At 39.2% G+C, this 15,218-nt stretch overlaps 1 protein-coding gene across 2 annotated transcripts in view; it reads right to left on the bottom strand.

Moving 5' to 3' along the window:
• Nucleotides 1–5,136: 5,136 nt before the first annotated feature.
• Nucleotides 5,137–15,218, bottom strand: part of SLC9A7 (solute carrier family 9 member A7) — a 98,030-nt gene continuing 87,948 nt past the window's right edge. For both annotated transcript variants that reach the window (XM_067559959.1, XM_067559960.1), the window contains 2 exons: nt 12,598–12,703; nt 5,137–7,026 (listed from right to left, as the gene is read on the bottom strand). In XM_067559959.1, coding sequence (XP_067416060.1) covers nt 6,778–7,026; nt 12,598–12,703 — 355 coding nt within the window. In that variant the 3' untranslated portion in view covers nt 5,137–6,777. The remainder of the gene's footprint in view (nt 7,027–12,597; nt 12,704–15,218) is intronic.

The following is a 15,218-nucleotide window of genomic DNA, read 5'->3' as shown; positions in this document are numbered from 1 at the left end:
CAGTGTAATTAAAGCCACCTTCGTTGCTCTGAAGCATACAACTGAGCCACTGTTGAAGTTGGAATTTTTTCTATTTTATTTCTTACAAGTCACTAGTGGGAGGAGGAAGAGTCACTATTGAAAGCAGATTTCTCATGTTCTCCCCTTAATTTATTTTGGATCCTGCAGTCCCCTCCCTCTGGCCAAAAATGTACTGATGTTCAATGGGAATTCTGCTGAATTTGAGACTTCAGGATTAAGCACAGCATGACTGTTACCAGCAGTATTTCTGTATTAAAACTCCATGTCTAAGTAATTTCTCTGGTTTTGTAGTTTGCCTCTTCCTCCACATTTTCCCTCTTCTGCTATGTTAAGCTTATTTTTCTATATCTATTTTACAAAATGGCATAAAAAACCCCACCCTAGAGGCATTGGGGGTTTTTTTCAAATAGAATCGTAAACTCTTTCCTGCAGCAGCTTAAAACTGACAATGCAGTGGAAAGATATGAAGCTACATCATATTGCAAAGCTGCTTACTAAAAGTTTTTTTTTTTTTTTTTTTTAAACAAAACAAGAACAAATCTTCTTTCTAAATGTCCTCTAACCCTACAATGCACACTGGATATATGAGAATTGTGTTCTTGGTACTGAGCTGTTCTGGTCTGCTTTACTCCCCTGTAGTATGAACTCTGACTAGGATGGGACATTTGCTTCCTTGGATTCCCCCCCTTCTCCCCTGTGCCACTGTTCTCTAGCACTGTTTGATGCAAGTACATGAAAATAATATTTCTCCCACTACTCACATCCCACTGAGCCTCTCTGGCCTGCAAGCTGAATATTTTCAGAAAGTAAATGGTTGCTAGCTGATTCACAGAGTACTGATTTCACTCTCATGGGCCTTTTTCCTGTCTTACAAGCTTGACGTCTCATGCTGTAGCTTGTTGTTTTTTTTAAGCACTTAAATTCCATTCTCACTCATGAGCAGAAGCAGGGACTCTGCCAAAACGGAGTTGGAACACGCTATTAGTGGTGAGTTACAACTTCAAAACCAAATTAAAAAAGGCAACACTGAACCTTTCTCTGAAGGGCATTAGGATGATTGTAGAGTTCTTAGGTTTTCTGTTCAGAATCAGAATCCTGTAACCAAGATATTGAATTGTTCATTTAAAAAACACTTCTCTTATCATTAGTGTCTGAAGAAAGACTGCAGTTTGCAGTTTTTGTTAAACTGAAATTATGTTAAGGACCAAGTCCTTCAAACCCCCACTTACAAAGAGTCCCATTCATTTCAGGGGGCCTATGTGCATGTGTAAGCTTATAGCACTGGGCCCTGTGGTTATTATAGGTAATGCTGGTAGCACCATCTATTAAGGTTATCCAACACCTCCCATTATAAGACCCTGTTTCCAATTGCTATCTTTGCCCAACTGCAACCATTTAGGCTGAAATTTTCCATGTTGGGCATCTACCTCAGGTTGAAATCTTTTTGGAAAACTTCAGCCAAAATGGTTCCGCTATTTTACAGACTGAGGTTAGGGAAAAAATACATTTTTCACTGTTCAAAATTCTGGTGACCTTTTAGAAAAAAAAAAAAAAAGGTCAAGAGACCCCATCTGTGATGGAGGGACTTTAAATTGGGGCAGGGGTTTGGCCTTTGTATCAGGGCTGTACCTTTTACCATCCCCATGAAAGTTCCTTTTACCATCCCCATGAAAGTTTGTCCAAAGTTAGCCAAGTTATAAAACCTTTAAAAAAATGGCAGTTTGCACATTCTTGTATTTGGATTCCATCTGTTAAGATTCTATCTTGCTTAGCATGTTTGAGCGTCTGTCAGCCCCTAGCGCTGACCAGGCTTTGTCTGGGATATCCCCACAGAGCATGCTCCCTCCCACTCAAGGCTACAGTGGCAAAGGCAGATTTTTCCTTTTAACTGCTGCTTCTGCCTGCTCTGGGCTGGGCACAGGAACTGGGGTGGGGGGGGGAGGGGGGTCTGTCCAGTGCTCTCAATGACCCCTCTGCTGGTGCCCAGGCTGCGTGCAGGAGGAAGCATTCACAGCTGCAAGTAGTCGGTCAATGGGAACCATGCTTTGAACAACAAGGAAAGTGCTATATAATGCTAAGTATTCTGACATATCTGTTTATAGGTGTCAAGTTAGGCACCCAAAGTTAGTGGATACTTCGGATCTCAACCTCTGCTCCCCATCTGTGACACTGAGTTAATACCCACCCTTCTCACAGAAGCACTCACATTCTAGCAATAAGTGCCATAGAAAAGACCATGAGGGAATTACATTTTTTTGTTGAAGCGTGTGCAGTAAATCAGACCTGGGCCCACACACTGCAGAATGAGGATAAAATAAAATACTGACTATCTGCTCATTAGTGAGCATTGTATATCCAGTGCATTGAATGAGGCAGAGGGCTGTAGGGGGAAAAAAATGTAAAAACTATCATAATGCAGATACACAGGGGGGTCCAATTACAGTCACAGGAACTTACTTGTAGTATTTCTTATTGTGAGTAATTGTCTTTGTAATCTTAGTGATCTTAACAGTTTTTTTTTTTTGCACGTAATCCATATGTAAGTTCCGTCAGAATAAGTGATGTACAAAAGATTAACATGTGGTTTTGCAAGAGATGTAGAAAATTAGATAATACAGTAAACCACTGTACAAAAATTCAAGCTAGTTTCACATCCACTATCATTGGGGCAAAGAAAGAAGCGTAGTCCATGCTAAAAGCAGAAGATTTAGATTTATTTTCTTATATCCTTCCACATGACCCCACTGGAAAGTACTTCCATAATTTTTTTAGTAGACACACAGGGACACCAAGCAAGGTTTAGATATGTTCTGAGACTGTTCAGATACTGTGTAATGGTTCTACAGTGACTTTTTCAAGTTTGAGTGAATGTTAGAGATTTTAACACGGGATGTTAAGTGACTGCAAAACAGTTTTCCAAACATAATTGGTACATTAAGCTTCTATGGAGTGCTAGAGACAATTATAGTCTTAACTTTGCCAATCTCATTTGGGGGCAAAGCTCATGCTGACTCAAAGTACTAAAACTAATTTTGTTTTAATGGCCAGAGAGGTGAAGCACTTTTCATAAGTAAACTCAGTTCTTAACCAAATTTAATAGCCCATTCCTTTAATCACAGGTACACACACTTATGGTAAGCTGTAGTTAAGATATTAATGGCAATTCAATATATACATTTTAGGCTACTGATATGAAGGCATAATGTGCAGGCAGGTGCCCATCACATACTTGATACAGGTGCCCGTCAATGACGTATCTTACATATTGTAGGCTTTCTGACACAGCAACTCACACTTGTCTGCAGGAAGACCCTTCTCTTACACTTCGCTCTGATCTGACTAGGATACTAATGTATAGTGGTTACCTAATTGCTCATCACAATCCCACACTAGGATTTCTATTCAGAAACTCATTAGAGCAAGCTTGAGGGAAAAATAACCACAGGAATTTCAGTAACTTTCCATAATTGTGTTGCTACATCTATTTATATGTCTAAGTCTAGCTCTATCCTAACAACCCAGCTTCCAGACTGGCATGATGTTAAAATTCATCAAATTGTTCCATGAAAAGGATTTTCACATTTAGAGCAAAGTTTCAGTACAAGGGTAATTGGAAAGAGCACATGAACAACACAGACAAAGAAAAATATCTCTGAGCATTAGTTGAAAAAGTAAAACATGCCATGCTAAAGATTAAATGTTTATTTTGAGTTTTTAGAAAAGTCTATTAAAGGGTAATTTTCTATAATGGTTAATGAGTTCCATAGTAAGAAGTGGTTGGTGCTGTTAGCTAATTTAGCTTTGATTCATTCTAAAGTCTAATTTGGGAAAAGAAGTTATAGTCAAAACTGAAAGTGGAAGAACCATGTTCATGTAATTGTTTTAAAGCATAATTTAAAATTAAGACACTTTCCTTTTAAGGGTGCATACTTAAGTCATCCCTCAGTCTGCTGTTTAGACAGCTGTACTAGACAACTTTGCAACAAGAGGACTTTTTACATAAGTTTTTAAAGGAATGAAACATTGAGTAAAGGTAAACACTAGCCCCTCTGTCAGGGTTAGCATTTCAGATTTAACTCCATCTTAAGTATGCTCAATCTTACCTCTGCTATTGGAAGCATTCAGCTACATGATGGTGCTAAAACTTGGAGCAAGTCTTACAGTAGAAAATGGTAATTTTGAAACCAAGTCTCTTCTCGGTCTCTGGCACTTCCTTATAGCATTTTCTGGGAGATGAAATAGATATTTATTCCTGAATGCTTTGAGTCAATACAGTTTTTCTTGTATGCAGTGCTGTAGCCGTGTTGGTCCCAGAATATTAGAGACATTGTGGGTGAGGTAATATCTTTTATTGGACCAACTTCTGTTGGTGAGAGACACAGATAAGCTTTCCAGCTTACACAGAGCTTGAAAGCTTGTCTCTCTCACTAACAGAAGTTGGTCCAGTAAAAGATATTACCTCCTCCACCTTGTCTCTCTAATAGTCTTTCTTGACAACTTTTTTAGCCTGTCTTGAATTGCATATAAAAGGTTTGCCTAACTCCACAGACAGGCAAGTCTATCTGATTTGGATGGATCCTGCTTTCTAGAACATGAAAAGCAGTTTGTACCACTTGACTGGCTAATAAATTAAATTTTTAGCCAAGGAAATGCCTGACATTATTAGGATTTATCACTCCAGAAGTGGAATGCAGCAGGCCCTGAAGAGTTAAAGTTATCAATAGTAAACATTTTCATAACTTCAGAAGAAGCTATTTCCTCCAAGCAAGCCATGGAATAGCACAGATAGTGAGTGCTCAGACCCAATGCTATCCACTCTACCATTGGTGGAAGCAGAGCATCAGACTGTTTACACGTTCTGATGCTTGACGTGTTCTCAGCAGGATGCTTGCACTGTTCATCTCTTAACTACTCAAGAAGAGAGCAGCTGGACTGTATGACCTTTCCAACTTCCTCACAGAAGTGGCAGGTTTAGCTGTAGAAACGTTTTACTGTCTTGTCCTATGATGCATAGTCATTAATTTGATTCTTTCAGACATATCAATTTATCTTTAAGAGGGAGGGAGTAGGAGGTAGATCACTGTATTTAAAATAAAGCAAACTAGACAATCTAAGTGCTGCTGTGCAGTTGGAACTTTTAATTCTAAAATTAGCTCATTGTTTAGTTGAAGAGTCACTTAAGGAAAAACCACAATAGATTTTTATTCATACATAATGTTATGGGAAAGGAACAAACTGAAGGGGCAAGATAAAAAATGCACTTTTTTTAAGCAAATTGATATTACATTTTAACAGTGGGCCACAAAATGCTGCTTTAACTTTTTTTTCTAGAGACTTTTGAGACATGAATGTATAACTTTACACCATTTTAAAGCATGCTTTCAGTAGCTGAGCATCGGTTTAGGAGGTAATAGATTTCAACTATTTGCTGTAGTATGCCAGATGTCACTAATATCTACTAATCTGGGAATTAAAAAGCCTTGAGCAATAAGTTAAAGCAAGTCTACGTGAAAATGGGTCAAATACTAGGCAAAGACATTTCTCCCTTTTCATATTTCAGATGGGACTATAGTGTGTATGCCCCTTGCACGGTTTATACATTGTAAAATGCCTTGCTTAAAGTTCACAGGTGAATTAATATAAATACCTTTCTTTAGATATAATAACCACAAATGGTTAAATTTATAGTATTAGCTTCCCCTTTTTAAGTAAAAACATTTGCAGTTTAAACTAACCTAACAGGCAGTCAAAGCAGATTGCAGAGATACTTCCCATCTCAATATGGAACCTTGTGGGTTCATACATGTCAATACTGTTCTGTCTTCACTGCTGCACACAATATCACTGTCTGCTCTATCCTCATCACAAAAAATAGGCTTCCAGTTTTCTTCATCTGATTTTTAACATCCTAGTGAGAGAATAAGTCGTACTTTTAATCACAGAGCCTAGCTAAGGGCTTGAGTCACATTCATTTCAGTCTGGGACAATGAGATTGGATTTTTCTCTTGTGATGTTCTAGAAGATATGCTAACAGCAATACGTTGTCTGAAGCTAAGAGGCCATACACCACTCACTGCTTCCTTTTAAAATACTGAATTATTCTAAACTGTACCTACTATATGTTGCCAATGGAGGAAGTTGTGCTGTTTTCCCTTTTTCCTGAAGTAATTCAGTGCAGCTTGTCATATAGTAGCAAATCCCAGAAAAGTGTTGCATTCATGCATCTGTGTTCCTAGTAGGTAGAGTGCCCCTTTAGACATAGTTTCAAGTTTTCTAGAGAGCAATTGAACTCTGGATCTCCCAAAACTCAGAGATGCGCACATACCTTTATGTCTCAGAATAACTAGACTTTTATTTGGGTTTCCCCTCCCTCCTTCCCAAACCGAGCTACAACTCCCCCCCAGTCTGAATTAGCTTGGTTCTGCTGAGAAATATTGTCCCATACCTCATCTCAGAAAGGTGCTGCAATCGAATGGGAGAGAATGGCAGCACGCTAATTTTACTTCGTTTCAGTATGCAGTTTTGAGAGAAGAGACTGACCAATTTTCCCATTTCTCTAGTTTAGACTTTAAAAACCCAGTCATCATCTTGAATAAAAAAAGGTCAAGGTGGGTGTCTTCAGACCTCAGTAAAACCACTTATAAACAGACATGTTAGTTCAATTCAGTAAGCATTCCCACCTCAAGTGACACTGGGGCCAGCAGTCTTCCTTGATCCATCCACGGGGCTACAGCTGTATTTTCACTGAGCCAGCAGTCATGCATTGTCTTCCAAAGGAAATACTAGTCGGGTGCCCCTACTTGTAAGTTCGTTAGCTCCCATTCCCAGATCAGGTTCCAGTGCCTCCTCAGAACTACTTTTTGTTTTCCTGCCATCGAGGCTGGTGGTAGCAGTACGGGAGCCAGAAGAGCCATTAGCAGTTATTGTCGTATCACCGTATGTCAGAGTGAGGTCACCATCATTCAGAATAAAATCTGAATCCTCTTCTCTAAGCTCCTCCTGATTCTGGGGGGGGGAGGGGAAAGCATCCAACAACATTTGGTTAATATTCTCTTTTCATTGTCTTAAAAGAGCTGAACAAAGGGACCTACTTTATCAACCAATTCACAAGAATTAACAGTCAAGATACTATAAAATCCTGAACTACTAAATTCTTAAACTCAAGCCTAAGTAAGTAAAAGCTAAAATTTTAAACCAAGTGTTTAAACATCACCTTACTGTTCCTGGTAAAGCTACTGTTCTATAATTTTTATTTTTTTTTTTAAGTTTAAAAACCTGAGTCATGGAGCAAATATCGTTGGTTTTTAGCACTGAAGAGTCACTGCAAAAACAGTATTATGAAAGAAATATAATAGTACAAGAACCTAAAATCTACACTAATTCTTTTGGAGGTCAATATGCTAAATTATGAAGTGAGGTATAAAACACAATCAAAAGAAAAACACCAATCCAAGGTTACCAAGGAGAATAAACAACAAAGCACTTACAAATATTAAGCTTTACAACGTGTATGATAGGCAAGTACTATTATCCCCATTTTATAGCTACAGATGTGAACATACAAAGTGACTTGTTCAATGTTACACAGGAATCAGTCATTACCACAAAAGATGGAGATACTTACTCCAGGCACTGCTGAGGGATCAAAAAACGGATGTGCAAACTGATAAAGATCAACAAGTTACTAGCACCGGATGCTGTACATCCAAGAGTTCTTAAAGAAATTTAAGAATGAGATGGCGGCTAACAAAAATATGAACATATTAAAACCAGCTACCAGACTGGAAAACAAGCAACCTTTTTGTGTGGGGTGTGTGGGTGTGTTGTGTTTTTGGTTTTGTTTTTGTTCTTTTTTTAAAAGCACTGAGGGCAATCCTGGGAATCAGGCCAGTATACCCTACTTGAGTATAAAAGTAAATTAATTGAACTGACACGAATATAATAACAAAATCATTGTAGCAGCTCAAATAAACTCTCAACAGTTCTTTTGACTTTCATAAATCCTTTAAGAAATTGATTCACAAGAGGGGATGAATATATTAAATCATTCTGGAGTGAGATACAATGAACTGCTAGGGAGTACATATTGGCTAAAACAGAAAGTTGGGAATTAGCCATTATTCCTGTACAGCAAAATGGGGCAAGGGACCACCTAGTTCTGTGTTAAAACCAGTGTTCAGTATGATCTTGGAGAAGAGTGAACAGTAGAGCTGGTCAAAAACCAGCAGCCCCCACCTTGAAAAAATGGAAAATTTTAACAAAAATCAAATTTACCCCCCTTGAAATTTCTGTACAAAAACTAACATTTTGGTGAAATATTTCAGCTGAAAAACAAATATTTTGATTCAAACAGTGCTGTGGTGCCTCCTGGCAGTTGTAATTCAGGTGTTTCATACTCCCATTCTCCTCTACGGACTGGGCTCTCTGACCAGACTACCTTTCCCATGAATCACCAGGGCCAAGGACTCCTATGATGCACCTCCTTACCTCACCAATAGTGCATTCAAACTGGAACCACAATGCCTCATGGAAATTGTAGTTCAAGTGTCTTATGCTCCCATTCTCTGCTATAGGCTAGGCTGACTGGTCAGATTACATCTCCCATCAGGCACCACTTTATCCCCTTCTGATGATGGGAGGTGGTGCATTAATTGAGATGTAGTCCAGCAAGAGTGCCCCAAATACAGAGGCGAATGAGAGCATAAGACAGCTGGAACTACACCCAGGAGGCATTGTGGCTCCATTTTTAATTGAAATACCCTGGTTTTTGGTGTTTTGATGAAATACCAAAAATTTCAACAGAAAGCAGACATTTTGCAGAAAACTCATTCTAGCTTAAAATCCAATTTTCCATTGAAAAAGAGTTTAGATGAAGAATTGTCTACTAGCTCAAGTGAATGGTGAGGTAGCAAAATCCACAGATGATACAAAATATAGGTTTAGTCAGGACTGGAGAAGGATGTGATTAATTCATTGTTTAGTGAAGGTAAGCCAGATACTCCAATCTGCCATCTTGCACAATACATGAGAGGGTAAAATCAATGACAGCTGAAAAGCTGAAAATTTAAGACGGAAAAAGAGATACTTTTTCCATAATGCATAACCAACCCATGAAATTTTACCACAAAGTACCAAAGTCTAATATAGAAGAACTTGATGTTTGAATGAATGAGAACATCCAATTAGACTCGACAGAGCAAAATAGATTTTTAGAAGGTACATAAATGCCATGTTTTCAGGCTTGCACTGACCAATAAATGATAACGATTGTGAAGAAAATAGGAAATCATTCCACAAATGGCCTACTATAAAGCTTCTTGCATCTTCCCTTGAAGCAGCCAGTGTTGACTCTCTTGTATTTATCCCCTCTTTGACTAGCATTTGCAACCAACAGGCTATTTAATGTTTTTTCGAACAAATCCAGGCATCTATGGAAGTCGCTTCACAAATGATGAAACTCGTCTTCACGGAACATGTACTCTAACAATTAGGTTTATTATGTAAATCCGTGATTGCATATTCTCAAGCAGAAAGGATTCAGAAGGGTCCCAGGCAACATGAAGAATTCTTTTGAGAAAGACAGGAATTTTATTAATCCAAGTGGATCCCTGGGGATTTGAAATTCTTCCAAGAATAACCCTAAATTGGCCTCTACAATCCTCTACAATTCTGTGGAAGGAGCAGTTTGAATTCACTCAAGAAATACTTATTTTTTTCACTGCTCAGTTTGTCAATTTCACACACACACAAACACATAGAGCCCAATTCTGCCCTAATCTATATACTGCAGTGCATTCACTTCAATGAGTTTCATAGGAGGTAAGTCAGGGTAAAACTTGGCTCTTAAGAATATCACACTCCTGGGAGAGTGTGCTGAGGTTACTAATGGCTAAAAGATTAGAACCTATTTAAGATCACTAATTACACAGGCAATTATTTTCACTATCTACTAGAATAGAAGTGGGAATGCAAAAGACATGTACATGAGAAGGTTTATATGTTTTTTGTACAAACAGCTACAGTTTATGACTGTTGCCACTTTTTACCAGCCCAGACCAGTATGTGTAACTTAAATGACTGCTTCTGATGCAAAGTTTTCAACTGTAACAAACAATAGCATCAAGCAGAATGAGCAAAAATAATCTGCTATGTTAAATTTGGTGGGGAAAGCACTCTGTTTTAAAGATTTCTATTAAATAATCAAGCAAAATTCTGTGTGCCATCACTGAACAAACACACTTGGTATAAAAAAAAAGCCAATAAAAAACATGGAGTGGACGCAAGAGAAACAGAGAATTTCTGCACGTCAAAATTTCAAGGAAAAAAGGCTTTCAAAATTTTGAAATGTGAAAAATTTTGACCAGCTATAGTAAAAAACCTATTGCCAGGGTTTACATTACCCTGGAAAGTAATGTAGCTCCCTCTGCTGATTTCATAAGAGCAATGTTCTGTCCTTGAACACATCCTGACATCAAAAGTACTAGTGTTCAATCAAGCAAGCCATTAACAGAAAACCTTGGATAATACGTCGCTTCCTGAGGAAGAGTGGGCAATAGCACACAACTGTGTTTTCAAATAGAAGAAGAAAGATACATTTGTACTATATACCATTGTACAACAGTAAAAAGCACACTGCATCCACACTGTAACTTGTAACAATACGTGTCAGTGAAAGGCTTGGGCAGAGGAGAAGCAGTGGGGAAAAGGCTGAACCTTTCACTTCTCAGAGAGGCTTTCCCTATTGCCAGTCTTTTGCTGCTGTGGAAAAAGGCTCTGGCATCGCAGAGCCTTTCCCCACTGGCATCGGAGGAAGGGCTCTAGTACTAGGGAGGCAACAGGGAAAGGTTCCAGCAACAGGTGCTAAAAATAGCAGTGTAGATGAGGCAGCGCAGCTTGGGTGTGTAGAAAGCCGTGTAGAGTATGTACTCAAATATAAACCCACACTCTTCAGGCATGTCTTTACTTGCCTAAGTGGTGCTTCATGGTCTATGCTACTATTTATACCTGTGCGAGGGGGGCTACTACATACAGTGGGTATGTACACTACATGCTGCCAAAGAAGCAAGCAGTGTAGACAGACCCAAAGAGAAAAAGGACAGAAAAAGTGATGTTTCACAGTATTGCTTTTTTATAATACAATTGTTACATGTCTGAGCAATTTGGCCTATAGATTAAAAGCTGCAGCCTCATGAGTTTTTGATATACACACGGTAAATCATCAAACAATTGGGATAATGCCCCAAGAGGAACACCAAAAAACCATGATCCAATTAAAATGATAAGTAGCTAGTAGCATATTTGAAAGTTTAAATTATGTAAAAGAACAGGAGTAGAAAATAAAATCAGACAACAGATCTAAATGAAATCTAAGACCTGCATGCTGTCAGATGCTCAGTTAATGGATAAAAGGTGAGGCTGAACTATAATAATCTTTGAAATCAAAAGAGGACAGCTACTTGTGCTGCTGACAGTATACTAATTGGTTTGATGGAAGCCTTCCAGCCTAAAACCTATTTTAAGAATCCCAGTGGCATACCTAAGATGGGAACAATGCCACTTTTAATGCCTACTGACAGAGCACAATTAGTGTCATAGGAATTCACAAACCTTTTTAGGTCTGAAGTTTCACTTTAAAATTAAAACAAAACAAAACAAAACAAAAAAACCCAAGAAAGACAGTGGAGGAAAGTTTTTCAAAGCTTCTGGTGGAGGTTTATAACTCTTTGCTAGAAACAGGAGAGTTCTTAAGAGTCTGGGTCAAGACTACACAATATGACACCCACTTTTAAACATCGGAGAACCTGCAAGTTTGAATTCAGTCACATTTAATATCAAGGTTCCATTTATAAATGGTTTCTAAGGCGTTAACAGGTGGGATAAGCCAATTTGGTATCCACAGCATGTGTTCGGATTGCTGCGAATTTTGCTGACTATTTTAATGAAAGCATTGTTATAAAAGCATCATACTGACCTGTTGGTCTATCAGTCTATAATAAATAATTAACTATTAATACATTATTTATAAACAGAACCTTAATAAAGTGTGGTCCTGAATTGCACTCTGCGAATGAGGAGAGAGAGGTGTTTTACCAAGTTTTGCAGATTTCCAGCTTAAGGTGGATCATGTGTCTCTCCCAGGGGACACTAAAATACAACCCCAAAGATAACAAAGGGAAATATTGGTCTTGTCTTAATCATTTTGTAGTTAAAACAGAAGGTATGCTTTTAAAGGATTAAATAGTAGCTAGATTGTTGAATGGGCTTTATAAACTCCCAATATCATGAAATGTAAATACTATTTGTGTACGACTTGAAAACACCAGAGAGAGTCTCAGCTGGTGTACATCAGTGTAGTTCCTTCTCAGCTGGTGTACGACAGTGAAGTGATTGGAGCTACTCTGATTTATAGCAGCAGAAGATATTGCCCTATGGACTGAGTTTCTTAAACCTGTTGCTACAATTAGTTAGCACAAACCAGCACTTGCAACATCTTTTAAAATTATGTCATTTGTCCAGTAAAGGAAACTTTTAATGGAAGATAGAAAAATAAAGTTAATAGTTTGCCATTATACTTACATCATAAACCTGTGGAGTAGTCAAACAACGGGCCAACAAACCACACCAACTTGGAAGGGTTGTAGTTAGTGGAGGACCACTATGGGTGAGAATGGGCTTTAAATAACTTTTAAAAAACAATTAAGGAAAACAGATATGTGCTTGAAAACCACTGTAAAAACAAGATGTTTTAGTGTAAACAATCCAGTCACTGATGCATAGCCAATTCAAGTACTCTGTGTAAACTTATTACACTAACAGAAAAATCTGGGTTTTTTTTAAGAGCATAAAAAAAAAGGGGAGGAGGGGGGAGACTCTCCTCTATAGTGAGGTTTCCCATGATCCTATTGGAATCTTTTCCCCTCCCAACATACTTCCAGCACAGGACTAGACAACTTCCTTCCCAATCATTCATGCAGCAATCGTTGGATCCATGCACCTTGGTGCCATCTGGAATGGACAGAAATGTGGAGCTTGCAGATCTGGAAGTGCTTTAGTTTACTGTGCTGGCGGGCTAACAACACCTCTGCGTGGAGCCTCAGGAAGGACAGACAAATTCTCCCACAATATACCATGAAACAATTCCTGCAGTGGCTCAGTTTAGTGTGGCGCTAAGAACCATGGGATATGTCCCCAGAAATCTGACAGTGGCTACCTGGGTATAATCAATTGCACCTGATGTGGCTACCTGGGTATAATCAACTGAACCTCTGCAGTCTGGATGCTTTCAGGCGAGCTTGGCTTACCAGTGTGCCTGGTACCCTGTTAAATGCTCAACATCCACTGTGGCACTGCTACATAAGCAGCATGCTAACATCTACTGGCCTGACACCAAGGCTAGAAGTTGAAGGTAGGACTTCTGTGTAGCCATTCAGAACATTACCGCTAAGTTAGGCCACAAGACTCCATTTTTTAATCACTCAGGTTGCCGAAAAAGAAATATACCTTAGAATGTACCAATGAATTTTCCAAGCCCACACCAGAAAATCCCATTCGCTTGCAAAATATAAACTCATTGTACTCATTTTCATTCAAGAAATGGTAACCACCCATTCTGTCTGTCAAGTCCTATGTATATTGTCCTATGGTTACACACACATTAAAATGATCAATAAGTCATAATAAAACAAGGCAACTAACACATCTTGCACTTAGATGTAAGTGCCATTTATTTAAATCTTAATATTTCTGGGCAAATTTAGAGAATAGTGACAAATTTCATTGGCTTAAGCCATACAGGTATATTGCTCAGGTGATGTGCATGATTCTCCACATGGCTTTCCTCAGGAAATCTACAGGACCCTGGTGAAGACTATTCATGTCCAATTTTATTAAATCCCATAGACAGTGAAGGTTGGGATGAGGAAGTTACTTACCAGTAACTGGAGGTTCTTCTAGATGTGTGGTCCCTATCTGTATTCCATTGAGGGGTTATATGCATGTGCCATGCATCTGGAGCTGGAGATTTAGAAAGTAGTAGCGTCTGTTGGTCTGTTTGTACACCTTTGCTCTACCTAACGGTTTCCTCTGAGACAATAAAAGGCAGGGCGGACCAACTGCACTCTCAGTTCCTTCTCCTCCATAAATCCAAGAAATCCACAGCAGAGGGAAAACATGAATATGGATAGGAACCACTCATCTCGAAGAACCTCCAATTGCAAGTAAGTAAACTCTTTTTCTTCGAGTGATGGTCCCCTAGTGTATTCCATTGAGGGTGATTAACAATCAGTACCTAGTTAGGAGGAAGGTACAAGGAGGAGGATGGAAATGTGAAATGGAGAACAGCTGTGCCAAATGAGGCACCCATCACAGAATCTTGCATCAAGACATAATGTGAAGAAAAGGTATGTACCAAACTCCATGTGACCACCCTACACGTCTGTAAGCAATACATTGTGAAGTGCAGCCATAGTCTATGCTTGCACTCTCATGAAATGGGCTAATATCCCAAGATGAGACAGTCCTGATAATCAATAGCAGAGTGTAATGCACCCCCAAACCCACTTAGAAATCCACTGAGTAGAAATGGCTTGTCCTTTTAACCTTTCCATTATAGCAACAAATAGTCCATGAGACTTCCTAAACGGCCTCGTCCTCTGCAGGTAAAAGATCAAGGTCCTATGGATGTCAAGAGAATGAAGGCACTGTTCCTCCGTTGAGGTGTCTAGCTTCGGAAAGAAAACAGGTAAGTGTATGGACTGGTTGAGATGAAAGAGGTAAACAACCTTCGGCAGAAACTTGAGTTGCAAGCATAGGAAAACTCTGTCCTTATGTAATGTGGTAAAAGGGGGTCTATCATCATGGCCCCCAGTTCGCCTACCCTTTCTTAGAAGTAATAGCTATCAGGAAGGTGACCTTCATAGAAGAGGAGAGACAGGGAGCAGGAGGCCCGAGGTTCAAAGGGCGATGTCATCAATGCCATGAGGACAAGGCTGAGGTCCCACTGGGGAGCAATGGGTTAAATGGGGCGATAAGTTCGTAGGAGGCCCTTCCAAAACCTTGCAGTCAAGGGCTGTATAAAGACAGAGTGCCCCTCCAAAGGGGCATGGAAGGCACTAATAATCACTACATGTGCCTTGATGGCGTTGAGATGCCTTCAGGGACAGGAGATAGTCCAAGAGAGAAGGAATGCCCACAGCCCC

This window comes from Emydura macquarii, unplaced genomic scaffold (assembly GCF_026122565.2).
Source record: "Emydura macquarii macquarii isolate MOO-44397 ecotype Brisbane River unplaced genomic scaffold, CSIRO-AGI_Emac_v2 contig_2207, whole genome shotgun sequence".
NCBI lineage: Eukaryota > Metazoa > Chordata > Testudines > Chelidae > Emydura > Emydura macquarii.
This window is presented reverse-complemented; position numbering and strand designations above follow the sequence as displayed.